General features: G+C 44.4%; 4 protein-coding genes across 4 annotated transcripts; 2 read left to right on the forward strand and 2 right to left on the reverse strand.

Moving 5' to 3' along the window:
* Positions 1–49: 49 nt before the first annotated feature.
* Positions 50–8,766, reverse strand: unk (unk zinc finger). The gene is made up of 15 exons (XM_079577445.1): positions 8,516–8,766; positions 7,590–7,799; positions 6,152–6,328; positions 5,019–5,149; positions 4,788–4,923; positions 4,586–4,703; positions 3,682–3,766; positions 3,307–3,608; positions 2,174–2,236; positions 1,919–2,102; positions 1,752–1,838; positions 1,411–1,596; positions 848–1,032; positions 443–703; positions 50–336 (listed from the first exon to the last, which is right to left on the reverse strand). Exons 1-15 carry the CDS (start codon positions 8,662–8,664, stop codon positions 157–159), a joined length of 2,454 nt encoding a protein of 817 aa, XP_079433571.1. The 5' UTR covers positions 8,665–8,766; the 3' UTR covers positions 50–156.
* A 243-nt stretch (positions 8,767–9,009) lies between these two features.
* On the forward strand, positions 9,010–11,146 carry LOC306978779 (histone H3.3A). Its single transcript, XM_079577447.1, has 4 exons — positions 9,010–9,156; positions 9,882–10,019; positions 10,115–10,268; positions 10,501–11,146. Exons 2-4 carry the CDS (start codon positions 9,892–9,894, stop codon positions 10,627–10,629), a joined length of 411 nt encoding a protein of 136 aa, XP_079433573.1. The 5' UTR covers positions 9,010–9,156; positions 9,882–9,891; the 3' UTR covers positions 10,630–11,146.
* LOC306978778 (uncharacterized protein) lies at positions 10,693–19,234 on the reverse strand. The gene is made up of 16 exons (XM_079577446.1): positions 19,081–19,234; positions 18,897–19,004; positions 17,218–17,293; positions 16,066–16,222; positions 14,613–14,658; positions 14,479–14,537; positions 14,371–14,406; positions 14,251–14,303; positions 13,859–13,991; positions 13,275–13,510; positions 13,115–13,160; positions 12,961–13,026; positions 12,817–12,876; positions 12,659–12,744; positions 11,305–11,399; positions 10,693–11,242 (listed from the first exon to the last, which is right to left on the reverse strand). The coding sequence occupies exons 1-16, from the start codon at positions 19,115–19,117 to the stop codon at positions 11,208–11,210; spliced, it is 1,329 nt and encodes a 442-aa protein (XP_079433572.1). The 5' UTR covers positions 19,118–19,234; the 3' UTR covers positions 10,693–11,207.
* A 3,872-nt stretch (positions 19,235–23,106) lies between these two features.
* Positions 23,107–26,403, forward strand: LOC306979135 (E3 ubiquitin-protein ligase TRIM58). The gene is made up of 9 exons (XM_079577982.1): positions 23,107–23,371; positions 23,461–23,559; positions 24,147–24,254; positions 24,381–24,530; positions 24,762–24,902; positions 24,981–25,032; positions 25,446–25,472; positions 25,563–25,589; positions 25,663–26,403. The coding sequence occupies exons 1-9, from the start codon at positions 23,309–23,311 to the stop codon at positions 26,226–26,228; spliced, it is 1,233 nt and encodes a 410-aa protein (XP_079434108.1). The 5' UTR covers positions 23,107–23,308; the 3' UTR covers positions 26,229–26,403.
* The last annotated feature ends 1,486 nt before the right edge of the window (positions 26,404–27,889 follow it).

Below are 27,889 nucleotides of genomic sequence, written 5' to 3' on the forward strand. Positions count from 1 at the left end.
CAGTGCGATGCTAAAAGTCTTTGACGAGTGGACGAGAGTCTACGCAGTGTCTGGCCTTAAACCGAATGTTGACCTTGCAGCCACGGCTCCGCGCTGAGAGTAAAAAAAGGGTTGGTATAAAAAGCGCTGGGCTCCGGGGCCTGGCTGTGTGCGGGGTCAAGAGAGAGGCTGAGGTGGCTGCTGATGCTGCTGCTGCTCCTGCTTGTGCTCGGGACACAGGGGACACTGAGCGGACGCCGAGCAGCCCTCGCACTGGAGTCCGTGTCCACAGGGCAGAGAGAGCGAGCCGGGGCCCCCGCACGACACGCAGGACTGACGCTGCTTACGGTACACCACCTGCCACACGGGAAATGTCAACATTCAACAGCACTTTGGGCAGCACTGGTCTAAAAGTGCAGTACAAAGTAAAATACGGCATATGTTGGAGTAGTGTGTACAGTACCTGCTCCACGGCGTGCAGGCAGGAGCACAGCTGCGCCTTGAGGCTCAGCACAGACTCCAGAGGCAGCCTGTGCAGCAGCTGCAGTTGGTGCACGTCCAGGTGAGGGTTCTCTCCGCTGCGGATACTCTCTAGCGCCTCCTGGAGGAGAGTGGCCTGCCTCTGCGCCTCCTCCTCCGCCTGTTTGGCCCGCTCTGCCTCCATCTGTAAGCGCGCGGCGTGGGCTCTGGACTCCTCGGCCTCGGCTTTCATGGCGGCCCACGACTGGACGGACACAGTAGGAGGTCGCTTAGCTCTCGTGGTGTTTTGATGGTGATAAACTTTATCCAAAATGTCTCTCGCCTTTTCACCAACACTCACTGATTACGAACCAGACTTCCACATAAGTACGAATATAAGATGACGTACCTGCGCCGTGTGCCTCCAGCTGTGGCCCCACTGTTTAAGCGCTCGGTGGGCCTCGTCCAGCTCCTGTTTGAGCCTCACGGTCTCTGGACAGGGGGGGGCCGAGGGGAGGAGGGTCGGAGGTGTCCCAGGAGAGCCTTGCCCAGAGGGGAAGTGCTCCCAAATATTGCTACTCATACCATTCAAACCTGTGCAAAAGCAAAGACCGTAAATGAACAAAATTGAAGTAAGTGCACACAGTAAGTTAGGCATAGCTTTAAAGCTGGGGTACTGGACTTTGTGGTTGTAGAATACGTTTATTTTTCTATTTATTCCCATGGGCTTTTGCAGCTGGTGTTGTCCATAAAGGACCATATTTAGATAACGGAGTCTTGTCGGGGGGATTCCGTGTATCATGAGGAAAACCAAACAGCCATGTGGGAGTGATTTCCAGACAAAATCCAAGAGTGCAAACAAATATGATCAAATAAAATTGGGTTGGTCAGTTTCTATAAATGGTGGAGACTTCACGGCCTTTTAATTGAACCGTAACCTTTAAATAAGTTGGATTGATTATTTCAACAAACCTAAAGAGCTATGCGACGGTCCCAGAAAGGGGCTCTCCGATTGGCCAGGATTGGACAGATGGGATGATAAAAAGGGTGAAGCGTGCGGTCTGATTGGAGGAGAAGGCGAGGGCGACCCAAACGGGGCGGAGCTACTGAAGGAGCCGGGTATATTGACCGGGGCCGAGCTCTGGAGCTGGCTGCCACCTGGAGAAGAACCAGACAAAACAAAAACGAACAGGGGGTCAAAATGAAAGCAGGCAGAAAACACACTGTCACACACTCGACGTTTTCTCATTTCTGTGCTCACAAAGGTAGGTGTTTATTTTGATGAGGGAACAACACTGGAAAACAAGAAGTACCTAGCATGACTCCCACGCTGCTCTCTAAACTCCTCTCTAGCGCCGACACGCCGAAATCATTCAGGTCAAGGTCGTCCAGGGCTGACTCTGCACGACATTCATCACGTTTTTAAATTTGCCGTATGATTTTTTTTTGAAGCAATGTCCCTTTCAGCGCAGTCTCTTACCTACGACCGACTCAACGGTTTCGCTGGTGGGGTAGAAGGGCAGGGCGTTGGCGTTCATCCCGGAGGAGAAGGAGAGCCCGGGGGGTCCCAGGGTTGCGGGGCTGGGCGGTGTGGCGGCCAGGCTGGAGGGAATGCTGGAGGACAGGCTCAGGGGGCTGCCCACGGGTAAAAACACCAACAGGTCCTGCATGTGCCAGTGAGTGAGTCAGACACTTCCTGATTGGTTAAAGGTTTAGGAGCGGGCCGGAGTGTTACCTGTTTGCTTTGCGCCGAGGCCATTTCTCTGTTGCGCTCCAGAGCAAAACTCCGCTGCTTGGCCTAAAAACCACAAACATGGAGCACATTCAACATGATGGAGGAAAAAAGGAGCTGCACGTAACACATTCAGCTGCACGAGGCGGCGCTGATTCTGTCTTTCTATCAGGAGTTTTACTGTTAATCTGTGTACCTTTTTGGCGTGTCACGAGGGACAGGCCAAAGACAAATCGGTTGTATATAGTTGCATGTTGTCAACTAATGTAGCTGCCACAAAAAAGTTTAAACTTTCAGCAGTTTGAGTTTGACTCACTTTATAGTGCATGATGTCACGATTAGCAAATATAATCACAACTAATCAACAATCAGTTTAGGCAAAGGCCTGCAACCCAAAGAAATTCTTACCGTGGCACACTTTTGGGTCCAAACCAACAGTGTTAATTTCGTCAACATATTTAAATTTAGTTTTAGTCTTAGTCTTTTGACTAAAATGTAATTTAATTTGAGTCGAAAAAATCTTTTCAATTTTAGTCTAGTTTTAGTCGACTAAAATGGCATGTCAATTTAGTCGACTAAATTCAAGACACATTTAGTCGACTTTGCATTGATAATATTCATTATAATCATATTTAATCTGGTTCCTCTGCTTCATGGAGCTGCTCCACATGAACAAAGATCAGAGCTGATCCTTTGGCAGAAGATTTACCTGATCTGAGGCTCTTTCAGACGCTCAATAGAAGTTTGGATGATTTTAGTCTCTCCTTTTCATTTTTATTTAGTCTTATTTTAGTCGACTAAAATATCTGGACATTTTAGTCATAGTTTTAGTCTCATGAGAAACTTTAAATTTAGTTTTAGTCCAAGTTTAGTCAAAAATAACACTTTGACTAAAATTAAGGCTAAATATTTTAGTCGACGAAATTAACACTGCAAACCAACCAGTTGAGAACCAGTTTCATATGAATTGTATTGATTCCTATTAAAAACAAATAAATATAACCTTTACTGTTACGATGTATTAGTAGTAACAGTAACAGTATTGAGATCATGTAACAGTACATGAGATCTGTGTTTTATCACAGTAATGAATCTGGATTTGCATTTCCACTGTCAGCCAAAGGTCTAGCGCCTACCTGATCTTCCCTCTCGAATCCGGGCGCCCTGCAGTACCCGCCTTCCGCCGCTGCCCACGGAGACAGTACCTCGGCTCCGCCCACCTCCTCACACAGCGACACCACACTACCCAGAAGCCTCTGCTCGGGGAGGCAGGAGGAGGAGCCCAGGATGGGGGAGAAGAGGTCGGCCGTGCTGCCGTGCATCATCCCCGGGCTGGACGAGAGGGGCACCGGGGCAGGCAGGGGGTCCGGGGGTCTGGGAGCAGGAGGAGAGCCTGGTGTGGGGCAGGAGGACGAACAGTCCTCGGACATCAAAGGCTCTGCAGGAGCGGGACAGAGGACATTAGTGCGGTCAGAAGCAAAGGCGAGGAGAAGGTGCTGGAAATGGCTTACTTTCTACATGAGCGAAGGCACAAAAGGGTCCTCTGGGACAGCTGCCCGACTGCTGCATGTCGTTACACTTGGTGGATTTGTAGATCTGGGAACAAACAAAACACATAAGCAACTCAACATCCTGCGTCTTTTAAGTTTCATTTCACCAACATGGACTTCAAAAACGACTATTATCCAGAAAAATGTCTGTCTCTATTCATTTTTATCTACTTTCTTTCTTGTCGAATGTTTTGTTGTTTTGATGATCAAACTTCTTTCTAAAACATGAAACTCAGGGGTGCACGAAGTGGAGATGGTACTTTTTATGGCAAGTTTAATAATACTACTCAATTTAAAACATCAAAAATGAACATGTTATTGTGAGACCGAGCTGCACTAAGGTTCCATGCCTAAATAAAGGTGTGGAGAATGGTTCAAATCTCTCTTAAACGCACTCAGTTGAATATTTGACTGCACAGACCAACAATCTGCAGCCGTCCACGCTGTACACACTACGACATAGGGCCCACGAGGAGAGAGGTTTGGACACCCCTGATGTAACTGAACTTTTTTTTCTTTATGTTGAACTTATGAAGATACTGCCCTGTACCTGTACCTGATAGTTTCCAGGTAGTAATTTAATTTGTTTTGTCCTCTTCTAGTAAAAGTCCACATTAGTACAAAAAGAGACACTGTGCTAGTATTTTGTCACTCGAGATGTAGCAACAATTTGTTACTGGTATAATTGTGACAGTGACCCTGAAAGTTGTAAAATGTGCTTAAAAACTCATCCTTGTAAAGAATTGGGATCAGGTATAGTCAAAAATGGGGGTGGGGGATGGACATGAATATTAAATGAAATGTTACCCTACAAATACATACGTAGGAAAAAAGATTTAGGTCTGGCCTGGAGAGTGAGACGAACCTCTGGGTGGAACTGCTGCTCCGTGCGCGTGTGGCAGTACTGGCAGGCCTCGGCCCCCTCACATTTACTGGGATCGCCCCACTCTTCGCTCTGCTTCACAGACGGACACGGCAGCGCTCTGAGGCGACACGAGGGGGAGCAGCATAAGAGACTTCGACCAGTCAGACAATGTCACGCCAAAGCGCGCTCTCCGATCCCTCACCTGTACTTGTGCTTGTGCGGGCTGCGGCGCCGGTCTTTGCTGTTGTGGTAGTACGGGCAGGCGTAACCTTGGCGACACAGGCGAGGGGGCTTTTTACACAGCTCGGTTTTGTAGTGGGACAGGACGTAGTTGTTGTCTACGGTCGAGGAAAGGTAAAATGGGTGAATAACACAGTAGCAGATGAAAAGGGCATGTTGTGTAGTTTTGGAGTCACTGGTACAGCGCTGTTACCTTGCCAGCGAGGTTCTTCACCCAGGATCTTCTCTATAAGGGCTGTGCTCGCAGCCTGTCCCGACTGGCCGTCTCCCCCTGCCCCCTCGGCTGTTCCGGAGCCGCCCTGAGACTCCAGCACCTGCAGCTCCCTGCACATGAGAGGAAGGGACATTTGTTTTTGAATGTTTATTGAAAACTGAAGAGTTCCATGTAGACAACCGAGACTTTTCAACGTTTAAGAAGCCTGGAACAGAAATGGATCCATTTGTCCCAACACAGTCAAGAGGACAGAGAAAACTGGTCTTGAAATCATTGTCACAAGTACTAGTTTTGTCTAAACCTGGTGAAATCCATTTACATTCAAATTTCTCTCTGAGATGATGATGATACTGTGAAAGTTTTTCCAAACTCTGTGAACAAATAAAAACAAAGCTGCCTAGAGCGGCTGAAGAAGGGTCTGAACTGGTCCAGTTTGGATTCACACTGGTTCAGACTAGGTTTGGCCAGGTTTAAACTGTGACAACAAACCGGATTCTCATCCTGCTGACCAGACCAAACTCGTAATTGTTAATCAACACATCATTAATGGAACAGACTTACAGATAATGGTTCTGTGCTAAATTTAAAGGCACACTGCGAGAACATTTTGGATTATACTGTTGCAAATACAAAACCTGCTCCTAATGACCAGCTCAACACAGAAAAGTTTTACATTTTGAAAGAACGGATTTGGATGAGGACTTATAAGAATCTTATATCTGGCTGCTTTAAGTCAAAATCTCCACGGACACAAGCTGGAGACACCCGCCACCAGTAAAGTTACAGTCAGGTCAGAGGAGAGCTGAGCCGCTCACAGCAAACACACACACACTTGTTGGGTAATCTGTTTTTTTTAATTAATGCCTATATTTTATTTTCTGTTTTTGGGTGAAATGTTACCAAGTGAGGCTTTAAGTTACTTCCCTTTAGTTTCCTCAGACAAAACATCTTTAAATCACTGGTTTAGTTTAATTGAAGAAATGTACACGTTAGTTGGATCTTGGGGTCAGAAAGTCCCGGAAACTAAACCCAAAGCTGCCCACATTACCATAGGCTTTTTCAGGTATGCAGCTGTTAGTGATAATCCTGTTTTTATCTCTTTGTGTGTGTACCTGATGTCGTAAACAGGGCTGCGCAGGTCGTGGGAGCCGTGGGCAAAAGCACAGTGGGAGCCGTTCTTGCTGCAGTGGCCTTTGGCGTCCGTCTCGTGGATACATGACCCCGTCTTGTAATATCGGAGGTGGTATCTGCGCTCCGTGTCTCCTGCTGTCCGGTGAAGGAACTGGCATCTTGAGAGGAGAGACAATTCAAACAATCACATGTGAGGAGAAAAAGAGGATTTGGTGAAGAGGAACACTGAGATCTTAAATATTTCCTTCCCAGAATCAAACCTTTGGACTCTCACACAGCTCCTTGCCTGGTAAATTGTAATGCTCAGTCTTCCTCACCATAATCACCACATCTGCACCTATCCCCATTGCATTTATTCCTTCTTTGTCTGTCTCTCAATGTCACCAAAGAATTGCTAAATATCAAACGCCCCTGTCAATCAGTAGAGGCCCAGCTATGTTCATGTGCAAATGTCCAACAGGAACCGCCATAAGACTCACCAAGCGCTAAAGCTACGACTGGGCGTGGTAAGTGGATAGAGGATGGTGTGTAGACTATTGCCTTTACAACGCTCCCAAACAAGACAAAAACACAAGAGCATTTCTCAAACATGCACGATCAATATGAGAGAAGAACTGGTTTTGGGGACATATAACGAAAAAAGAAAATGCATTTCTGTAGCCATGACGGGGAAGAACTTTCAGAATTTCTCTGGTTAGATTTAAGCAGCTAGCAGCTCCCTATCACCCTTTCTCTCACTCCCCGAGCATCAAAGGCAGACACTCCTCAGTTGTTCATATGCAAAACACCAAAGTACAATAGTCTTATTTCACATGCGAGGATAACAGCCGTCTACAGCAGCCACAGTTCAGCCATTTACATTGTTTGTAAAGAGCCTCGTAAAGTCTCGGAATAGGCCGGGGCTATGTAGTAGACTAGGGCTGCATTTTACGATTGTTTTAGCCGTCATTCAGCTCATCCAACCAGTCAAAGGAATGATTTTGAGTGTGATCATTGTTTTTTGTCACATGTGAAAAAGATGTAGGTCTGCATCTTGATGGGGAAGCAAGAATCATCCAAATTATATCTGTGATGGGATTGTATTTAGTACTTAGAGTTTATCACAACATTCAGCAATCAAAGGCCTAATCTAGACTCGTACTCACTACAGTTTATACATGTTTGCACTATGTATTCACGCCCTTTTTTGTAGGATTCTACTGACAAACAATTCATGCAATTTTCAGGGAGACTAGTAAACGGAACATTTTCCCTGTTTCTGATTAGTTAAAAATACAAGCTGACAGACGTTGGGAACAGAGAGAGAAGACTGAAATACAAACAGCTAGCAATCATACATACTTCCGAAGAGGTCTGTAGCGGTCTGAACTACAGGGTTAGCAGCTTTTACACATAATAAGCATAAGGTGCTGCACTTACTCGTCTCCATCGGGACAAGTGCCCGAGCCCTCGTCATATTTGGTACAATACACGTCCGGGCTGTAGTTGAAGGTGCCGTCTCTCCTCCTCATGGGTCTCCGCCGCCGCTGGTTCAGAAAGTGCCAGTGGAAACAGGAGAAGGGCCTATGCTGTGTGCATTTGTGCTGAACAAACAACGGGCACTGCTCAGTACGGAACTCCTTTAGATATCTGCAAAACAAAAACAACAACACACAGTTCATCGGCAGATCTGAACGTTCTTGGGGGGGGGTAAAAAGATCCAAATGCAATGCAAGTATTGTGATTGGATTTGCGATTCAAGTTGAAATGAAAGAATCAGATCCAAGTGCCAACCTACCATACCTAAAGAGACCACAGTGAGACCAGACATATTGTTATTAGCAGGGCATCATACGTAGCATTATCTCATTGCGTGCTTTTGCAGCCAGTCAACATGCAAATTCGGTTTCTACGCAATTCCACTCTAAACGTGATAATAGTAGTAAATAATAGTCTTCATAAACCATTTTTCCAGCAGCTGATGAATGTAAACAACGCCTTCTAGCTACGCTGTGAACGGTTCATTGTTAAATAGGCTATTAGCACAAACTACCACCGCTCTCAATGAACTCAACAATAATCCTGCAACAGACACTTCTACAGAGGAACTAAAAGCTTAACTATGCCTAAATAAATGCCAGCGTAAGGGAACGTTATGCATAGTAACGTTAGGCCTCTTTATCCACAGCTGCACTTTGTTTACATTGCCTGCTAGCATATGCACAGTGAAATCGCTACAAACCAACTTTATTTCTTCTAGATTATTCCCAGACAAAAAAAGATTACGTCCCAAAGCTTAAATGCGGGCACACGTGAGATTGTGTACATTTTGGCTAGCCTTTTTTACAAGCTAACAAGCTACATACGTATAATGTTGGGGCTTCTCCGGCTGTACGTTCAACACGGTGGCGGGAGATGTCGAGCCCCCGGCGGGCGAAGGCGACGACGAGGTGGACGTTCCTCCGGACGTCGTAGTAGCCGAAGATGACGGGGGCTGTGGGTGCGTTTTGGACATTTTATGCGTTTAAAGCCTAACCACTGTAACCTTGTTTTTAGCTTGGTAGCTAGCTATTCTTGTTAGCTTTGCAATCCGCATTCTACTCCGATGTGAGCCTGCGCGAGACGGGAGGAAGTAGTAGGCGCGAGACAACACGGAACTGTGGGAGGTGAAGTTTTGTCGCCGACATTTCGACATTCGCGATTGATAAAAGACCTTTACATGACACCGTCGCGATTTTAATATGTCAGCAAATACCATTCCACTACATATTGAACATAAAACTGGTTTTATAATGTAGTTAATTTCATATACTTTCTGAAATAGGTTTGCGAGATTCTATTGGCTAAAACACGTGCCATTCAAATTAACTGGCCAATGGGCGGTTTCAGTTTGAAAGCGTGACGTCAAGAAAGCGAATAAATAGCGAGCCAGAGCCCTCCTTCTGCACAACGTCCGTTCGTGCGCTCCCCGCCGTGACTCTATCGTTCCTCACCCAGCGTCGAAAAGGTAAATACTTTATTCTTTAGACGTTGTACTTTAATATATTATTTTACCTTCCGCTTAACAATAATAAACGTTGATCGTTTAAACTGAGCAAAAGCAGAGTTATAGTTTGTAATGTGTGAAACGGAACAATGGGACACCTTTTCGTTGTGTCTTGGGGAAAAATGACCCAAAATAAAGCGGTGTCTGACTTGTTTCTCGCAAGTTAACACGCGCTTCACACAAAGGGGGTTTATCAAAAATTGAGCGAAAAGCGCGGCATGTTTTTGTTTACAATCGCGCTGTGTTTGAGTCGAGGCAATGTCGCTTGGGGGTGAAACGATTAAAAATGGCGAAGGCGAGAGGCAGAGGCTTGTTGTGGCCTACAAAATAACGTTTGTTCCAGTTCGACGGTCGGCGCGAGTGTCGCCGTGTTCCTGGCCGGCGTGTCACTCGGTCAAAGACGGACCGTGGTCGCGTGTAACGTTGTAGCACACAATGTTTGTAGAACTCGTCATCTGGTTTCGCTTCGTGTTATGAATTTATTTTTATCTCAGACTCTGTGAAGGGGAAAAAGGCGCACCGGCGCAAACCAGACGCCTCCCTGTAGACAGAGCTGGGGGAGGGGAACTCTGCTGAATGGAGAGGGCTAAGCTAGCCTCTTGCTAGAGTCGTGTATAATGGTCAGATTTGCGCGACCATACCTTCTTCATCACTGTTGCTTATGTTATTTTTGTTTTCGCTTACAGAAAGTACGAAATGGCCCGTACCAAGCAGACTGCCCGTAAGTCCACTGGAGGTAAGGCGCCAAGGAAGCAGCTCGCTACCAAGGCAGCCAGGAAGAGTGCGCCCTCCACTGGCGGAGTGAAGAAGCCCCATCGTTACAGGTGAGCTGGAAGCATGGATTAGTCCTAAGTACGTTACATGTCAGGTCTTAAATTAAACCTCCTAATTAATAATATGTCCTATATTTGCGGTCCAGGCCGGGAACTGTGGCTCTGAGAGAGATCCGTCGTTACCAGAAGTCCACTGAGCTGCTCATCCGCAAGCTGCCTTTCCAACGTCTGGTCAGGGAGATTGCCCAGGACTTCAAGACCGACCTGCGCTTCCAGAGTGCAGCCATTGGCGCTCTGCAGGTGTGTACATCTTGCATGCGAGATGCAGCTTAGATTGCAGAGTCTCTAATTGCTTCACAATGTCTTGGCTCACACACTTAAAACTCCTATTAAAAAAAGTCATGTCCAATTGTCCATTGACTAAGGTGCTTAAAAAAAAAAGTACAATGCATCTGCACATCCAGCTTATACACAGATGTGGTTTTGTTTCATAATCCTGTGACATATCTGACGTCACGTTTTGTGTCAACAGGAAGCCAGCGAGGCTTACCTGGTGGGTCTGTTTGAGGACACCAACCTGTGCGCCATCCACGCCAAGAGGGTGACCATCATGCCCAAGGACATCCAGCTGGCCCGCAGGATAAGGGGCGAGAGGGCCTAAGCGGCTTGTGACAATGCCCTCTCAAATTACACTATTTATCGTACTTAAACATTTTTGTGGACATTATTTCTTTTTTTTCCTTTTTTTTTTTTATAAGTTCTTGAATTTTGTAATGTATTTTAGATTGAGACAAGACATCAGCCATTCCACAAGCCTGAGTAAACAAGCTAGTTGGACGTGTTGTGCAGTAGGAATTTTCTGTACCTATTTCACCGTGGGTCACCCCATCTCTTCACCTCCCACTCAGTCACCAGGGGTCACAATCCCTGCGCTGATGGCTGTTTTAAGACATTGAAGCAAAATTCTCATCTTCCACGGGGTTTGGTCTTGTCCTCCCTCTGGTCTCATTGTACGGGCACCAGGCCCTGCACTCAGCGGCTGAGCATGAGCCACCCCTCAGTACTCTTCTGGACTGCTTTTTACATATTTTCCAACATAAGATTTTGGCAGCTACATTTAATACTATTTATGAAATGTTGTCACATGTCTTTCTATTAAAGGTCTTTATCAGTAGAAAGCTTGGTCGTTGTCGTCAATATGAAACATTTATTTACAAGGTTACAATTGCAGTGATGTGGCTATACGAACCACTCTGTGTGCTTGAAGCCAGTCGCTGTAAGAGAAACCATAAACGCATCATTGTGAGTTACACTGAGGTGAAGTGTGTTTTCTTACCTATACGGCACACGATGTCTTCACATTCCCTGATGGAGCTGGCTCGGAGCACCACACAGCAGAAGCCTGTGGAGTGAGGGGTTTCTGGGGAGTCTCTGTGGAAAGAACCAATCATGTGTTTAGAGGACACCGGGTTCAGCCAATGGGGTGCAAGCGCTGCTTTGACGTCACGCGCATTGGTGATGTTTGAGACTAAGCACATGACCAAAGCCATGTGGATCAATCCTGGCATGAGGCGGAACAAGCAGATACTAAAATGTATTTCTCAACTTTTCTAATTTTTAAAAAGTTATTTCAGTAAAGGGGACTGATTAGAGCAACTTATGTGGGGGTGGAAGGAGGAAAAAAAACTCTTCTAGAACTGCCCTCACTACTTTCATAACCATTAACTAATTTTAAGTATTCAAGGTTTAAAAACGATTCAACTGGACTCCAACTAACCTAGAGGATGGGGCAAGTGACCGGACAGATGGATTTCACTCGTTTGTGCAACAAAATCAAACCCTCAACATCCTTTTTCTATTTTTACAGAAGTAAATGTGAAGTTCCTAACGTAATAGTGAAAGCGTTTGCTTATGTGCAAAAACGAGCAGTATGTACAAAAGTGGATCTGCTGAGTATTTTCTGCAGACTCTCATTTACATGTCAGCGTTGGGGTCATAATTCTGTTACACCTTTGAATTAGGTGTAACATGGCGACAAATGTGCATATTTTATTAAGCGTACGGTCACTCTTTAGTACCTGTCCTTAATAAATCAAATGCATTCATATAGTACATTTAAAAACTGTTGCTAGACTAGCGCTATCTGCTGGAGGGGGCACCGAATTGCACTTTAATTTTTTAACCCCATGCTCCCAATATCTACATTTACAAGACATATCTTTGGAACAGAAAATTGCCCCATAACTCCCTACGCCTCAGGGGAGCTGAGAAACCTCGGGGTGAATATAGGTCACAGGTTTGTACACAGCGGATTGTGTTTTATATTTATGTTGCTGATATTTGCTTTCAACCCCTCCGCACAGCAGTGTAAAATCGCAATGACAATTTGTAAATTTACTTCAGAAGTAGAGGTTCCTCCTCCAATATAACTGTTGTGATGCACTTGCTCTGATTATTTTTTGTAATGAACAGATAATCTTAATATAATGAATATAATAATTTAATAATAAATTGGCTGGAGCCGGACTTGAGTTGACAAAAGTGCTTCACAAAAGGTCTTCAGTACAAAAATATAAAACAATACACAATATACAGGCAGCGAAGCACTACAGGTCGGATGTTGGCCATGATATGTGATATACGACACAATGATTATGTTAATGAGCCCCTTAGTGTAATGTTATACTTACGCAACACAAAAGGCGAAAGTCGTGTAGTCTGGTTGACTGTATCTGCCCACACATGAAATCTCGGGATAGTGGTGCTCAAACAGTTCCTGTGAAATAATAAAAAAAATATGTGTGTCATATTATTGATATTTCTAATTATAGTATGTTTGTATGCTTACTGTTTTGCTACTTCTGTCTGTACACGTCAAATGGGTTTCCTTCAAGTCCAAGAGCACTTCCTGCAGCACCAAAACGTTCATTAGCATTAGCATTTTTAGCACATACTGACAATTGCTGAATGTTGCGGCGTCTGCCATAACCACCTCGCTCGGCTGGTTTTTATGCAGGACCTGTGGAATCGCGTGCTGCAGCACTTCTTTGCCACCAAACTGTGCAAACAGAGCACATCGCAACCACAAAATGAAGTGCTCAGGTCTCAAATACTGGCGTTTGAACAGAGTATTTCACTATATTTACCATTCCGATGTTGGCTTTGCCGAGGTACTGCACGATGTATACAATCCTTGAAGAAAAAGAGAAGATGTCATGCTCCCAAATGGAAAAAAACATGAAGGAAGATGATAAACATGTAGATGTCCGGGTTTGGACTTTGAGGTATAAACTATTTGGAGCTTACCGTCCATCCTTGAGGCATTGCGACGAGGATGAGGATGAGGAGGGTGTCTGCTCCTTGGCGGCGGGGGGTGGGTGTTGGGAGGAGGGGGCAGGGGTGAGTTGCAGACCCGGGTTGTCCGTGGTCAAAGCTCGCAGCAGTTTGACCAGGGGCCGGAACACCGTGCCGTCCTGTTGCTGCCAGCGGATCACGCGCACGGACAGAGGGCAGCCTTTCAGCTTGGACAGCACCACGCCGGCCTGGCAGAGAAAGCAGAAATCAGTCTGCTCGGACCTTTTGCATAAGACAACAACAAATGTGTGTAGAGGAGCAATTTTGTTGCATAAAATAAGATAGACTTTAGCATACCAAAGTATTTTAAAAGTCTAAGCTACACCTTTTTCCATTACAGTGTTGGATTTTCTTATGAACCTGATGTGAATTCACCTCATTCCGGAAGTTTGTGTGGGTCCCTAGTTAACTTTGTGGCAGGCCAATTTTCTCCGTCATCAAAAGAAGAATCAATCCCGGCCCAACGTAAAGCACCACTTTCTCTAAATCCCGCTGTTGTGCATCGTATCTGACCTAATGGGGGGTTTTCTGCCCACCTGCCCGTTTTTGGAGTTCCGGAGCGAGGTGTCGTTGATCTCGTCAATGATGTCTCCTGGACAGATGAACTTATCCACATAGGCCTGACTGCCCTGGGTCAACTCCAGCACAAACACCCGCCCGTGGAGGTACCTGAGAGAGAGAGAGAGAGAGGAAAAACGTATGCCCTTATATATCGATTCACTTCAACACATGTGATAGAAAAAGCCATGTGCTAACTGACCACAGAGCGTTAGATATTTTAGATGAAAGAAAACACCAAATACTTGAAAATATGCTGAAATACTTATTATACCTTTTTGATTTGTAACGTTTCAAATATACCTTTGACATTTCTAATCTAAATGAAGACCGTGTGCTCCGTGGTCAGCAGTTCGATGATGAAACACACCTTAACACCAGCCCAAGCTCTCGGCACGGAACGACCTCATACAGTTCAGACACCTGTCGTACAAATGTTACAAGTCAGTCACGTCACATGCAACAGCAACAAGATGAAGTGGTTTCTTACAGGTAGAAGCCAGCTCTCATCCAGAAAACTGCAGTTCTATCACGGACAAACACGCGTTAATCATAATATCCGGGTAATGTGAATGTGAAGGAGTTGATGGCCACTGACCTCCATGTCCAGCTTGAAGTCCATGTGAGACAGCACGAGCAGCAGGGACATGAACGGCTCTGCGGACCAGACGCACGGCATTATTATTACACAAGTGACAGGTTTGTAAACAGCATCACGATAAGGACGCTCACCAAGAAACTCCTCATTCCTGATGATTGAAAGGGTTGGACAGTACCACTGCAAAGGCAAAGACGCTGCTGTTAGAAGTTCAGAGTGGTAAACAGTAAACACTCTTATAAATGACCTGTGGGGGATAGTAAGGTCCGGGGTTACAACTACTCCACACAGAACTAAATAACTATTCCTCCAGAAAAGGTACTTCAGACCAAACTGACAAGTAACATTTCCAGAAGAGGACAGACTGTGAACTGTGTAAGGTAGATTCATTTACTGTTCCATTGCCCTCTGTGTGACGGTCTTAGAAATGTGCTGCTGGTGAACAATTTATCAAAAAGCTTGAAGTGTTTTAGATCACTGAAAACAACAAGTTGAAATGGTTGTTTTATTCTAATGGAGTGGTCGAGGAGGAGCAATTTTCAGCATTGACAAAACACCAGGGGCCAAACTTCACTACTGTAGCCCAAAGTAAAGAACCATGCCAATCATTTACAGTCTTTCCCAACTGGGACCCCAGGGGTACTTGAGCACTTAGCAATTATTTTAACTTTAAAAAGAAAGTGAAACTGAGTAGAATTTCAATTCAGGAAAGTTAGTGTTAATGATGTTTTTGAGTAAAAGGTTTCATTGTATCTAAGCTTCATTTTGAACACAAAACTATTTAATACTGAGTAATCTTAGTTTAGTTGGTCACTTTGTAACAATATTGGCCAGATCCTCGAGGTAGGGGGTACTCAAGAGTATAAATTAACAACTCAAGGAGTACGCGAGACAAAAAAAGGTTGGGAATCACTGATTTACATTGTGACCTATCGGGATGTTCTGTCAGGAAATCTGAAAAACACAGACAGTATTCCCTGCACTTTACTCACTTTACTTACCTTTACTTAAACAGGTATTTGATCTCTATTTGCATGATGACAGTTCTGTGCTGGAGGGCCGGATTTGGCCCCTGAGCCTGACGCTACCTACCCCTGTTCTAATATGCTTAGCAGGAATGTCAACAAATGTGGCAATTGAGGATGCTTTGGACGCGTGCAAGTTGTATTTTCTTTTTACACAAAATAAGGATTAAAATGATAGAGCTCAGGTTAAAAGTAATGAACACATGAAGGCTACCTAAAGCTGCTATGACGGTAGTTAATTTAGCAATAATCTTGGTTCAACCTTCTTGAAAATGTCTCCTCCGTGGTCAGCAGGAAAGAAACTTGTCCATTTAGATCTAAAAAGGTGCCCCTCCAAGAATAGAGTACCTCCTCAAGGCAACAGAAATATAGTATTATTACATCATTTTAAAACTGCATATTCTTATTGGCTTCATATTTTTAAGTTATGTTTCAACTCCTGTTTGTAATATCTGAAGAGTATTGTTCCATACTGTCTGCCAATTGGTCTAGTGTCTTGTATGTATTCATTCATACAATCACATCATCTGACAGAATGATCCAGGCTGACGACGTCTCTGACCTCCAGGATCCTGGGCGTGTGCAGGAGGTGCCTGATGAACTGGGGCAGGATCTTGCGGCTCAGAGCGAGTCTGAGCAGGTACCTCCCTCTGCCCTGAGCCGACAGCAGCTTCTTACAGACCCTGGTCTGCTCCACAGCCAGCGACACAGCAGACAGCCTGGACACAACCACGGAGAGCTTTGGCCGAGGCTCCAGCACAGCAGGAACTTACGCTCTGGTCACTGGTGTGTAAAAGGAGGACTGCGCACTTTGCTGGCCTAAACTGCATTTTATTATATAGATCAAAATATGAAGATTATAGTATAGTATAGTATTTTAAGTTTTACATGAAAATATCAAGGCTAAGGGTAAGAAAGTAGTCAGGTAGCCTCGGGGGCTAACTCGGACTGAAAAACAGCCCTGGACTCTGACCAGCCTGGCCCAAATTAGCGTAAATGTGACACTTACCCCCCGCCTTAACGGAGCGCATTTTCTCCAGTTCGGCTTTACCCAAATCTAAAAGCTTCTCGGCTGGAGAGCAACAATGTAAAGCCTCATTTGAAAGCTGAGACCTACAAAGTGATTGTAACGTTTTGTCAAGTCGCCGCATTTTTTGTCATAGTTTTGTTGTTTCTTCATTACTTTTGGTGGCTTTTTGTTGTGTTTTTGTCATTTTTTTTTGTTATGGTTTTGTCACGTTTTTGTGGCCTTGTCGTTGCTTTGTTGTCGTGTTTTTGTTGCTTTTCTGGCACATTTTTGTTTTGTTTTCATCCTCTTTTCTGTCGCTATTTTGATGCTTTTCTTTTTAGCTTTTAGATTTGGGTAAAGCTCGGTTAAGGCGGGACCAGTGGCCCTTCTGTGCTCTACTGGAATGGACATATGGCCAGTCCGCCCCTGGGTAGCCTGAGGACCTTTAAAATGACGTTTTGCCGTTGTTTCACAGTGAAGATCTGTTAGCTTTAGCTTCATGTGGATGGGCCCAGTAATTACAGAGATACTAACCATAAACCAGGTTAAAATAATGCAATATGGCAGCTACCATAGAAAACTGCCATAGAATCCACGCCCGTCCTCCGACTTAATCATAAACTATTGGGTCGTTCTACATTGTTTTGATTTCACGTGAACTCAGCCCATGGTTTTGAGTGTTGTTTGTATCTTTTGTGTCCAAACCTGCCGCAGGTGTCGTGCAGAGGGATCTGCTCCAGGACCTGCCAGTAGTCCCGCTGGACCAGACTGAGAACAGGCTCTGGAGGAAAACAGACACATGAGAAAAGAGAGTGCTGTGTGTTTGTCAAATGTAAATACCCAGAGGTCACAGTCGTTGCTTAAATGATTGGTTGACAGTTGTAATGTAGTCGTGTCCTCCAGTATCAGGGCAGTTACAGCAAAAAAAGATCAATGTCTATGTCTAAAAGTTTGATATTACATGATTAAACCAAATTACCCACATTTACACAGCATCTTTTGCAATGTTCTGAACCCTGAATATGAATATGATGAAACATATTTACTCAAGTAACAGTAGCAGTAATTTGAACTAATTATACTCAAGAAGAAGTAAAAAAGTAGATCCAAATAAGTATAATAACAGTAAAACAGTAGGCTATAATTTTAGAAAATGTTACTTGAGTGTGGCTATAAATGAGTTTCAGTGGTGGCATAAAAACAAAACATAAAATAATGTGAAAATCATGGTATGAAAAAAGCCATGCAAATTGTTTCTAAAGAACAAAGCACACAAAACACAAACTATATTTACTATTTTACATGTCGACATGAAGCTGAACATGAAAATGAAATATTATATATAAATGAATATATATATATATATTATATATTATGTAATATTGTATGTCAATATTAATTAACCTCTTAACACCCGCCTAAACCAAATGCATTCTGTCCTCTTTGGCTGTTATATAGGCCTGTGTAACACCTCATTTGAAAGCTAAGACCCACAAAACTGATCTTTTTCCTCGCGTTGTTGCTGTGTTGTGTCACATTTTGTATGTTTTTTTTTTCTTTCTTTTTTTTCCATTTTTGTCACATTTTTGTTGAATTTTTGTCATTTTTGGGTTGAGTTTTTTATAACTTTTTGTTGAATTTTTGTCATTTTTTTGTAGTGTTTTTGTCACATTTTTGTCAAATTTTTGTCACATTTTAGTTGAATTTTTGTCAAATTTTTGTCACATTTTTTGTGAATTTTTATCACTCTTTGGTTGAGTTTTTTTGTCACATTTTTGTCACATTTTTGTTGGATTTTTGTCATATTTTTATTGAGTTTTTGTCACATTTTTGTCCTTGTTTTCTTCTCATTTTTTGTGGCTATTTTGGTGCTTTTTCCCCAAGAATCTTTTTGATTAGGGTAAAGCCAAACCGTTCAGGTGGGAGTTAAGAGGTCAATATATTGAAGATTGCAAAATGTGGAGAAATTTCCAAAGTCAAGTCAAAACAATCCACCCCTTCCCCTCAGACCTGAAAGCCACTCATTATTTGCAAAATGAGGAGAGAGAGAGAGAGAAAGAAATTGCAAAAGTAAGCAATCAAGCTCCCTCCCCCTCCTGTTTGGACCTGACAGTTTGCTTCACAAGAAAGCTCGCCTCATTGGTCAAAGTGATGGCATCGGGGGTTCTGATTAGTGAGACCAGCAACGATAGGGAGTCTGGACTTTAGAGAAAAATCTGCTAATTAAATATTATGTTATTGCTGGCCCAGGCGGTCAATTATATGCAAACCACTGCATTCGTAAAAGAATTAAACTTACAGATGATCACTTTAAACATTTACTAACAGTGGGAACAACAGTAGCAAATGTTAGAATAAACCACTTTTACAAATAAGTTACTCACGCTGGAGCCCTTTCCTGAGAACCAGCTCCAGCAGCTCACAGCAGGAGGACAGGTGCGGGCTGCTGTCGCTCACCGCCTGCCCATCGGACTGGAGGTTCAGCACGCACACTACAGGGGAAAAAACGCATGACACCATTATTATATCTATATACAACAGTGTGCAGGCGACATGATGGAGTCTTACCTTTGAGAGTGCCGAGGAGGGGGTCTTTGGGTGCCATACTGGAAAAGCCCCACTTTACGACGGTTTAACACGGTCAATTACCTCCCCCTAGTACCAGCCATAGCGACCCGTACCGGCACACCTTTCCGCGGGCAGAGGCGAGGACAGCGCGAGCACAGGACTATATGTGCGCAGGGAGACTTTTAGACGCCATTTTCATGCTATTATCGAGTATGTGGGTTGTTGCGTGTGCGTGAGCGTGTGCGTACGCCCCGCGAGAGCCGGTGAGTCACTGACAGCAGATAATATAGAAATACAATGTAGAGAAGCGCCTACGACAGGGCTCGTGCTGTGGTGACACCTAGCGTCCACAGACAGAGGGCGCGTGCTGCGTTCGAGGGCGGCGCGCGCGCGGAAGTTAGTCGATGTTGTTGGGTCGTGAGAAAAGGGAAAAACTTTAGTAATTCGCCGATAGAGTCATAGCAGATCTTTAGACTCCAACAAGTAAGAGCATTAAATCATTTGGAGATGAAAATTCACATGTTCGGAGATTTATTTTTATTTTTATTGTTTTGCAACAGTGCAACTACCATACTATGAAGGGTAGAATCATATTATATGATATATTTTCCCGTTTAATTTGACCACACACATGCTCTAGGCCAGGGGTAGGCAACGTCAGGCCCGGGGGCCAAATCTGGCCCTCCAGCACAGAACCTCTGGCCCTCAAGATGATTTTGAGAAACATTATTACACAAATCAGAGAGTACTTTTAACATTACTAAAAAAGGTAGAAATACTGTCAATACACCCAGTTAGCTCATATATTATGTACAACACTGGCATTTGAAAGAAGTGCACTCTCATTGTAAGGAAGAAATGACATAAATTTACATGAATGAACAGATTAAATCTAAAGTTTGAGTAGATTTGGTCTGGTCTTAGACGAGATAAAACCTTTAGTAGTTATTCTCTTAATTCAGATAACTTTGTGTCCTTTCAAGTGAAAAACAATTATTTGTCTGATTTGTTCTATTGGCGCCAACATTTGTATCTTGGATTACAAGCAATTTTAAGTCATTTATCTCCTTTAAGATGGTAATTTTTCCAATGTTGTGCTTTACTTTGGGCTGCTAATCAGCGGCTTCGGCCCTCGGTCTATTTACGATAAAGAAAATCGTCCCTCTGCCAAGAAAACTTGCCTTCCCCTGCTCTAGGCTATAATGCATATTTAAAGCCACACCGTGTAGAATTTTACCCAATAAACAAGCATTTATTTTATGACAAATATTTTCATCATTGAAAAGTACCTCATGTACAAACAGACATGTGCCTTTGCTGTGAGCGGCTCACCTCTCCTAAGACATGACTGTAAGTTTACCCGGAGTGGGTACGTCTCCAGCTCGTCTCCATGGAGGTGTGACAAAAGTCAGCAGAATTTGAGATTTAAATAGGTTAGGTTTTCATCCAACTACATTCTCTGATTACCCACGGCATTTTCTGTGTTGAGCTGGTCATTAGAAGCATGTTTTGTGTTGATGGCAACAGTATAGTCCAACAATGTTACACAGTGCACCTTTAATTTGTATTTTTGGTTTTATCATATTATGGAGGCTGCTTTAGGTCTATATTTTTGGATATATTGCTTCATGCTATTGTATCAGGCGGGCCTATAAATTATTCTAATTAAAAACTATGCAACATAGATTCTCGTGTGTACATCAGGTGGTTTTCGAACCAAGTACAACCTCAGAAAATATTGGACCTTGCAGGCACCATCAGGCCGAGATTTTAAAAAAAATAGTCTACATCTGAAAAATAGAAATAATGAAGGCACTCACTGGTAAAGTTAGGTAAAGTTCAAATGCAGGTCTAAATGGCATAAACATAGCCCTCAAGCCGATAGACACTGAACTTGAATGCATTACAAAAAAAAAAAAAAAATACAAATGAAATGATCTCCAATTGAATAGAGACTAAATTGCAGATAATCGGAAGTACAAATTGCGCACGCTAAGTTATTCGTAATGTTAAATGAATTGGCTTCCACGTCGACGTTTTTGCTGCAATACAACACAGTCCAAAACTGTCACCGTTATAAACAACTCAATCAATACCGCTCCACTGCGCCCTCTCGCGGTGTTCCTTTGTAACTGCGTCTGTGGTGGATAAGAGCGCGCGCCCAGCCTCTCGTGCTGCAGTTTGCCTGAAGAAGCGGTGCATCAAAGGACACAGTAGCGGCAACTGCTCTCGCAAAAATACATTTTATTTTTTCAACACAAAGCAGCTTGGAGTCTCTCCTGTACGAGTAACATCTTTTTTCAAGGTAACGTGATTTTATTTAATTTATTTTTTGCACAGATTGTAATGTTGTCTATCGTAAACGAATTGTTGGCATATCCACCAGCACCTGTGTCAGATAAGGTGCACGTGCAGGAGGGGAATGACGGGGTTTTCCTTCAACAACCACAGGCTATTTTTGCACAACCACAAACTTCCAACCAGTTATAAAATGTCCTTTTTTTATTATTTAAAGCTAGCTTGTCTGTCGTGTGTTCTTACATTTTGTTTTGACGATGACAAACAGGGTAGGTTGGTTTGCCAATCCTGAAATAGCTGTCACAACAACCTGGGGACAGTGAACCGATGGCGCCCGTGCTAATCCAGGATATTCCCTCGTCTAATCTTTCAAGTGTGCATGGCACCTTCCCTCAACAGTATTGTTTGGGAACAGAATCATTTATAATTAAAGAGTGCGTGCTCGAATCTGCTGCAGAACAATCAATACGCGCGCGATAAAAGTTGCAATTTACCGATGACGCGACTAATCGAGCAATTACAACGGCGTATCGAGTTAACGAGTAAAGGAGTTAAGCCAATTTTGGTATGTTCCCTTTCCCTCGTTCACATGTCCTGCCCGCACTGCACATAAACAGGGGTTTCGCTTCAACGATTTCGAAAACACAATATTTGCGATTTATCAGACAGAAATTGCATTATTTGCGAATCGCGATTTTTAAAATTCGGTCCTATTCAAAGCTGCGCAGTTTACACGTGTCCAGGAGCGTGATGACAGAGCAAATTATGATACACCGTTGCTTGCAGACATTTACATAGCCTAAACCAGTGGTTCTCAGGGGGTCGCCAGACAAATTTGTGGGGTCGCCTGCTCATTTAGATAAAATATACAGATTTTCATTACAATATAATCTGATGTTTTATTGTAGCATGTGTTTGCTATTTTACCAGAGTGCCATTATTTGTTCGTAGTTTTATTTCAGCCATTTGTTTAGTTTTTTCTGTATTTTTTAAGAATTATGTAGGCTAACGTTCCTGTTTCCCACGGTGTGACCCGGGCGGGGGGTCACGAACCTCTTTGCCTGTTATAATGGGGGTCCAAAAGGTTGAGAACCACTGGCCTAAACTATTTGCCGCTTTTGCGATTAGCTAAGTGCAGAAATTGCATATTTAGTTGAATCGCAATTAACTTTTGAGGACACCGTATTTCTTCATGCATTTTCGATTCAAGTGCAATTCGTTTTTTGAGGGCATCTTTTCCTAATACGGAGCTGATCTAGATCCTTGGCGTTGTGGGTTCAAGTATGGACTCAGTTTGCCGAATGTCACGGACGCTTTTCACCCCCTTCCCCCCATGTCCCGCTGGGTTAAACCTACAGGCCCAACTGTTTGTTTGTTTGTTTTTTTTAAGTATAGGGAAACAGGCTTATACATTTCCATCAATTGAAAATCCCCCAGAGGAAACGTAACCTCTGCGTGTGTCCAAACATCGCCCCTGTTGAAGCAGCAGCATCATCAGCACTTGCAGCATCACTTGGCACCGCGTCCAGAAAGAGCCGTATATTGGCCCTATAGCTCATCAAAGCGGCATCGGGAGGAGGCGGACTGCTGAATCAACAGCACAGCGTTCCACCTCCGCTGCTGCTGCTGCTGCTGCTGCTGCTGCTGCTGCTGCTGCCTCAGATCTCATCGGAATACTTTCTCCATCAGCCCGCACATGTTCGGGACAGGGATACTTACGGGGCATCTTGTCATCCCAGTCCGCTCATTGCCTCACGGTGGCTATAATGACGCCTCGCGGGGTTGGATTTTATCGGCGTGTGCTCCTAAAAGTGCTTTCTCATAAATTTTTGCGCTAGCTTTGCGACTGTGCCAAGTTACTAAGGCTTTTTTTTTTTTTTTCTTCTTCTTCTTGCGCCACAGGGCTTTTGCAACCAGCAGCGGGGCAACAATGATGAAGGAATGTCTGCGCTTTGTCATCGAGCCGGCGAAAAGGCTGAAAATCCGACTTAAGGTGAGCAGTATGGGGCTTATATGGAAACTGTTTTTTGTTTTTTGTTTTTTTTCCCCCGAGTGTTGATAGAAATGTGTTGCTTTCCGCAGGGGTCCAGGAAGAAAGTGACGCTCGAGAAGAAGGAGCCGCTCCTGGAAAGTCAGCTGTTTATCATGGAGCTGGCTCGAGAGCTCAACAAAATCTGCCAGGTGAGTTTTGGGCTACTACTCACTCACTCAGTATCCAGTACCCAGATGAAGTAAATCAACTATAACTGAATCACATTGCACTTCTTGGGGGAAAAAAAATGGTAAAAGGCCAAAACAACTTGGGAAGTAAATAGGTTTAAAAGCTTGTACAGCTGTTGAGAAGACCACCATAGATAAACTAGACGTGTGACTTGTTAGTAATAGTGCACAATGGCAACCCAAAACATGCAATATAAATAGAACGTTAACAGAATTGGTCTGGAATGCATTTATATGGTCCTTGTCCATTTTGAAGACCCTGTACCTGATTTTTAATTCTTCAGTATAATGTGGAAAGCACGATTATGCTTTGAGAATCTAGTTCTTACACTTTTTTATTGATGGTGAACTAGCAGCTAGTTGTTTACATGAGTGTGACAGTGTTGTTCCAGGAAAGTTGTGAAACTCAACGTGCTCCGATTGGTAAATAATAAAACGCATCTGTTCTGAGCCACACGGGACGAACACGGCTTTACAGAAACCCTGACAGTTCTTTGATAAAACCTGCCCAAGATCACGTTGTTGTCTTGTGTGTGTTTGCCCTGCAGAGGTCCAACGTGCTGAGCCACATTTGGACGGGTGGGGACGTGTGGCCGCCCAGCATGTGCCGGGACTTCATCGTGGACTGGGCGTCCGAGCTGGAGAAGCACATCCAGGTAAAGCATTTGTTGATCCTCAAGGCCCACAGTTACTCCTGTGTCTGAAAGCTCTGAATCAGGGACAGAGCTTTCTTTTGGTTCCACACTTTCAACAGTACCCGTGCTCTGTGGTGTTTTCCTCAGGTGAGCAGGTGTGAGTACGAGCGTCCGGAGAAGAAGCTGGCCTGGAAGGAGCAGCTCCTCTGTATGCTGGAGTCCGGAGGAGAGGGGGACATGGGCACACACAAGAGACTCATCCTGGACTGGAGCCGACAGATTAGGAGCAGCCCAGAGGTGAGACGGTCTACAGGGCACTGGGTCACACAAACACGGGCCGGATATGGGTCAGGTGTTATTTATGATGAGGGATTATCAGCCATAATGAAGGACAGCGCGACCTGGAGCACGCCTTCATTACACAATAAGTGAGCAAAGAAACATGGCTGGATTAGCGGCATTACATGTGGTGGTTTTCCAGAGTAATATTGCCAGGTGTTGAGCTGCCTGTGCTGGTGTCCCCCCCAGCCCTCCGTGTGGCCCGGGGAGCCCGTCCTGATGATGCTGGATGACCTGGAGTTCCAGTGGAAGAGGGGACGGCTGCCCACACTGCTGCCCGCCATGGAGCTGGTCCTCCTGACTGTGGTCAACGCCTTCTCTCCGAACAAGGTGTCCGTGTGTGCAGCACGTCGCCCGCCCTGTAGGAGCTGTGTCATGTGATCACTGACTCCCTGGCTCTGTGTTCAGGAGGACGTGCCCCAGCTGTGGCTGCAGAGGACCCAGCGCAGACAGGCGGTCGGTGAGTGACCTTCAGATGTGAGCTCAGGGGTGGCGGCTGTAACTCCTGCTTACTCAAGTTCATTATGGTCTTTGGAATTAATTAATCGCATTTAAGTATCATTTATTTAGGGGATACATTTACTTTTTTAGAGATATATTTTTTGTATTTTCCTCTATTTTAACTGATTTTGGTGGAGATGTGAGGCCTGTGTGAACATTTCAAACACTTAAAACATAACAGTCTGATTTATTTTGGAGAATGATCTTTTAAAATAAGTTTATGTTGGTTTCACTGAAAAAACAGCTTTGACAATAAAAAAGCTTTTGGTCTTAAGCAACGTCTTGCAGGAAAAAGGAAACAGAATTGCATTAAACCTTATGTAATTCATTGGCATTCATTTAAAAAGCTCACATATCTGCTTTGTGTTTCAGATGCTCTGCGCTACATCCCTCACGGAGGTAAGAGCTTCTCCTTGTTATTAGGAAGTGCTGATATGTTACATCAGAGGATACTGAGGTTTTATTCTTGTACCATCTTGTTTTCCTCAGTGTGGAACTGGATGTGTGAGTCTGCAGGTATGTAGTCCATGTATTTATGTATTTGAGTGGATCTGAGTAGAGTGTACTGACTGCTGCTGCTGTTCTTCAGAGGAGGTGGTGTTGGACCCAGACTCCGCCCACACAGACCTGCTCCTCTCGGACGATGGGAAGCGTATGCGCAGTGGTCCGGAGTGCAGCCACAGGGATGTGCCGTGCTGCCCCCAGCGCTTCACAGGCTGGTGGTGTGCGGTGGCCCAGGAGGGCTTCACCTCAGGGAGGCACTACTGGGAGGTGGAGGTGGGAGACAGGGACTGGAGAGTGGGCGTGGCCACAGAGTCAGCGGTGAGGAGAGGCTATCGCGCCCTCAACACAAACACAGGCTTCTTAACGCTGCGTCTGGAGAGGGGCTCTGAGCTCAAGGCTCTCACGGTGCCCCCCACCCCTGTGCCCCGCGGCCTGGCGCCCCGCACGCTGGGCGTCTTCCTGGACTACGAGCAGGGCCAGCTGTCCTTCTATGACACAGACAAACGCTCGCACCTCTACACCTTCAACCACAGCTTCAGCGAGAGAGTCTTCCCTCTGTTCGGGACTGTGGAGGTGCTCCGAGACCTGGAGATCAGACCTGCCCATGTCCGACAGCCCTGCTTGTGCTCGGGGCCCTGCCTGTGGGCCTGAGCTCCCAGCATGCACTCTGTCATGGACAAGGCCCTTGTGCTTCCTGTGTTTGGGAGCTGATTCTCATCAACCAACCGCTTCATTGGACATGTGCACCACTCTCTGCCTTCAACTCTCATCTGCTTCATTCTTTTTTACCACATCAGCAGCCGCCTCCTAGACGGGCCACAGGTGAAAGTGTTCTAGAGAGTACGTGTTTCAGCATGAGGACTATGCAACGTGTGGAGAATGTTACTTTGTGCTTAATTAGGCAAGTGATAATAAGCCTGTTGTGTTTCTTCTTTTTCATCCAGCAGTGGTTTTCTAATAAAATATAATGATCTGTTTCCAGTTGTCTTTGTGAAAAAGAGTCAAAGCCAATAAAAAGTCTGTATAGTATGTTTTTATTCAACTCTCAGAAGTGCAACAAAAGGTTTGAACAACACAAGCTCAGCGGTCCATGTTACTTTCTCATCTCTGATTAAGCATCAACACAGTCAAAAGGTCCGTACAATCAAAAGTACTAAAAACACATCAGCCAGGCAAAGTTAAAAAAACGACATCAACATGGTATAAAACGTCTTAGGACAAAATGCCAACACTGCACAGATTTGCATATTTGGTATTTTACATGATTACTTGCGCACAGAAGGAATTGCATTGCATTCTGTAGTTGCTGCCAGCCCTTAATAAACTTAAATACTCCCCTCTATGTACACATTTGATCTTACTTTCTTGGTCCTTTTCTTTAAAAAACATATTTGAACATCATTACATTACAAGTATGCCCTCTGAACTGTTAAAGAAGTAAGTGTAAAAAACATAATGCACAAATGGTTTTAAATGCCAGTATGAAATGCCTTGAAAAGTTGATGTGGCTGCAACACAAACGCAGCCTGCACTCTGCACAGAAGGTCACTTTGGATTACAGACGAGCTCGGATTACTGTCGGCCTCCGGTAAAACCCCCAGAGGAAACCCAGCTGTGCCGGATCTCACCACCAGAGGGAGCTCGGGTTAAGGTCACGCTGCACGCCTTCCTCTGGGAAACTTTCTCAACATACATTGGCCCTTGGAACAATGACTTCAGTCTCATACTTAATATTGTAAAAAGCAACAACAAATCAATACAGACGGTCAGATAAATTAAGCTTTTACCACAAAAAGAAGGGGTCATTTGATTAACCCCGATAACAAGTGAATGATGTAATTGATGTGCCTGGCAAACTAATAATAACTTAGTCTGTGTTGTCCTTTAGTTCTTTTATTTCAGCCTTTTCACTCAGAGCCTCGTAGGAACATATTTTCACCCACATAGATCTCCTCAGTTCCTTAAAAGGGCGGTAGGTCCCGTGGACGGGTTATGGGAAATGGTAAATGGTCTCAACTTATATAGCGCTTTTCCACCTACATTAGGCACCCAAAGCGCTTTACAGCAAGGATCCACTCACCCATTTATACACCAATGTACGTAGACACTGGGGGCAATGTGGGTGAAGTGTCTTGCCCAAGGACACAACGACAATGTGCACTTTCAGGAGGTGGGATTCGAACCGCCGACCTTCCGATCATGAGACGACCCGCTCTACCATCTGCACCACTGTACCTCCACAGAGCTCCAGAGCATGCCAGTCATAGATTTAGGATTCCACTTTTTTTTGCTGATGTACAAAAACCAGCGTG

The sequence above is a fragment of the Gobius niger genome (assembly GCF_951799975.1).
Source record: "Gobius niger genome assembly, chromosome: 19".
Taxonomy (NCBI): domain Eukaryota; kingdom Metazoa; phylum Chordata; class Actinopteri; order Gobiiformes; family Gobiidae; genus Gobius; species Gobius niger.

What these genes read in the sequence shown, in the direction of transcription:
- LOC306978779 (XM_079577447.1), top strand. Translation starts at nt 9,892, where the DNA reads ATGGCCCGTACCAAGCAGACTGCCCGTAAGTCCACTGGAGGTAAGGCG. An exon ending in AAGAAGCCCCATCGTTACAG is followed by an intron (nt 10,020 to 10,114) that starts GTGAGCTGGAAG and finishes TTTGCGGTCCAG; the next exon opens with GCCGGGAACTGTGGCTCTGA. An exon ending in CAGCCATTGGCGCTCTGCAG is followed by an intron (nt 10,269 to 10,500) that starts GTGTGTACATCT and finishes TTGTGTCAACAG; the next exon opens with GAAGCCAGCGAGGCTTACCT.
- LOC306978778 (XM_079577446.1), bottom strand. Translation starts at nt 19,117, where the DNA reads ATGGCACCCAAAGACCCCCTCCTCGGCACTCTCAAAG. An exon ending in ATAAAAACCAGCCGAGCGAG is followed by an intron (nt 12,877 to 12,960) that starts GTGGTTATGGCA and finishes TTGGTGCTGCAG; the next exon opens with GAAGTGCTCTTGGACTTGAA. An exon ending in CAGACAGAAGTAGCAAAACA is followed by an intron (nt 12,745 to 12,816) that starts GTAAGCATACAA and finishes ATTATTTCACAG; the next exon opens with GAACTGTTTGAGCACCACTA.
- LOC306979135 (XM_079577982.1), top strand. Translation starts at nt 23,309, where the DNA reads ATGATGAAGGAATGTCTGCGCTTTGTCATCGAGCCGGCGAAAAGGCTG. An exon ending in AGCTCAACAAAATCTGCCAG is followed by an intron (nt 23,560 to 24,146) that starts GTGAGTTTTGGG and finishes TTTGCCCTGCAG; the next exon opens with AGGTCCAACGTGCTGAGCCA. An exon ending in ACGCCTTCTCTCCGAACAAG is followed by an intron (nt 24,903 to 24,980) that starts GTGTCCGTGTGT and finishes CTCTGTGTTCAG; the next exon opens with GAGGACGTGCCCCAGCTGTG.
- unk (XM_079577445.1), bottom strand. Translation starts at nt 8,664, where the DNA reads ATGTCCAAAACGCACCCACAGCCCCCGTCATCTTCGGCTACTACGACG. An exon ending in GAGAAGCCCCAACATTATAC is followed by an intron (nt 7,800 to 8,515) that starts GTATGTAGCTTG and finishes TTTGTTTTGCAG; the next exon opens with ATATCTAAAGGAGTTCCGTA. An exon ending in TGCCTTCGCTCATGTAGAAA is followed by an intron (nt 3,609 to 3,681) that starts GTAAGCCATTTC and finishes CCGCTCCTGCAG; the next exon opens with AGCCTTTGATGTCCGAGGAC.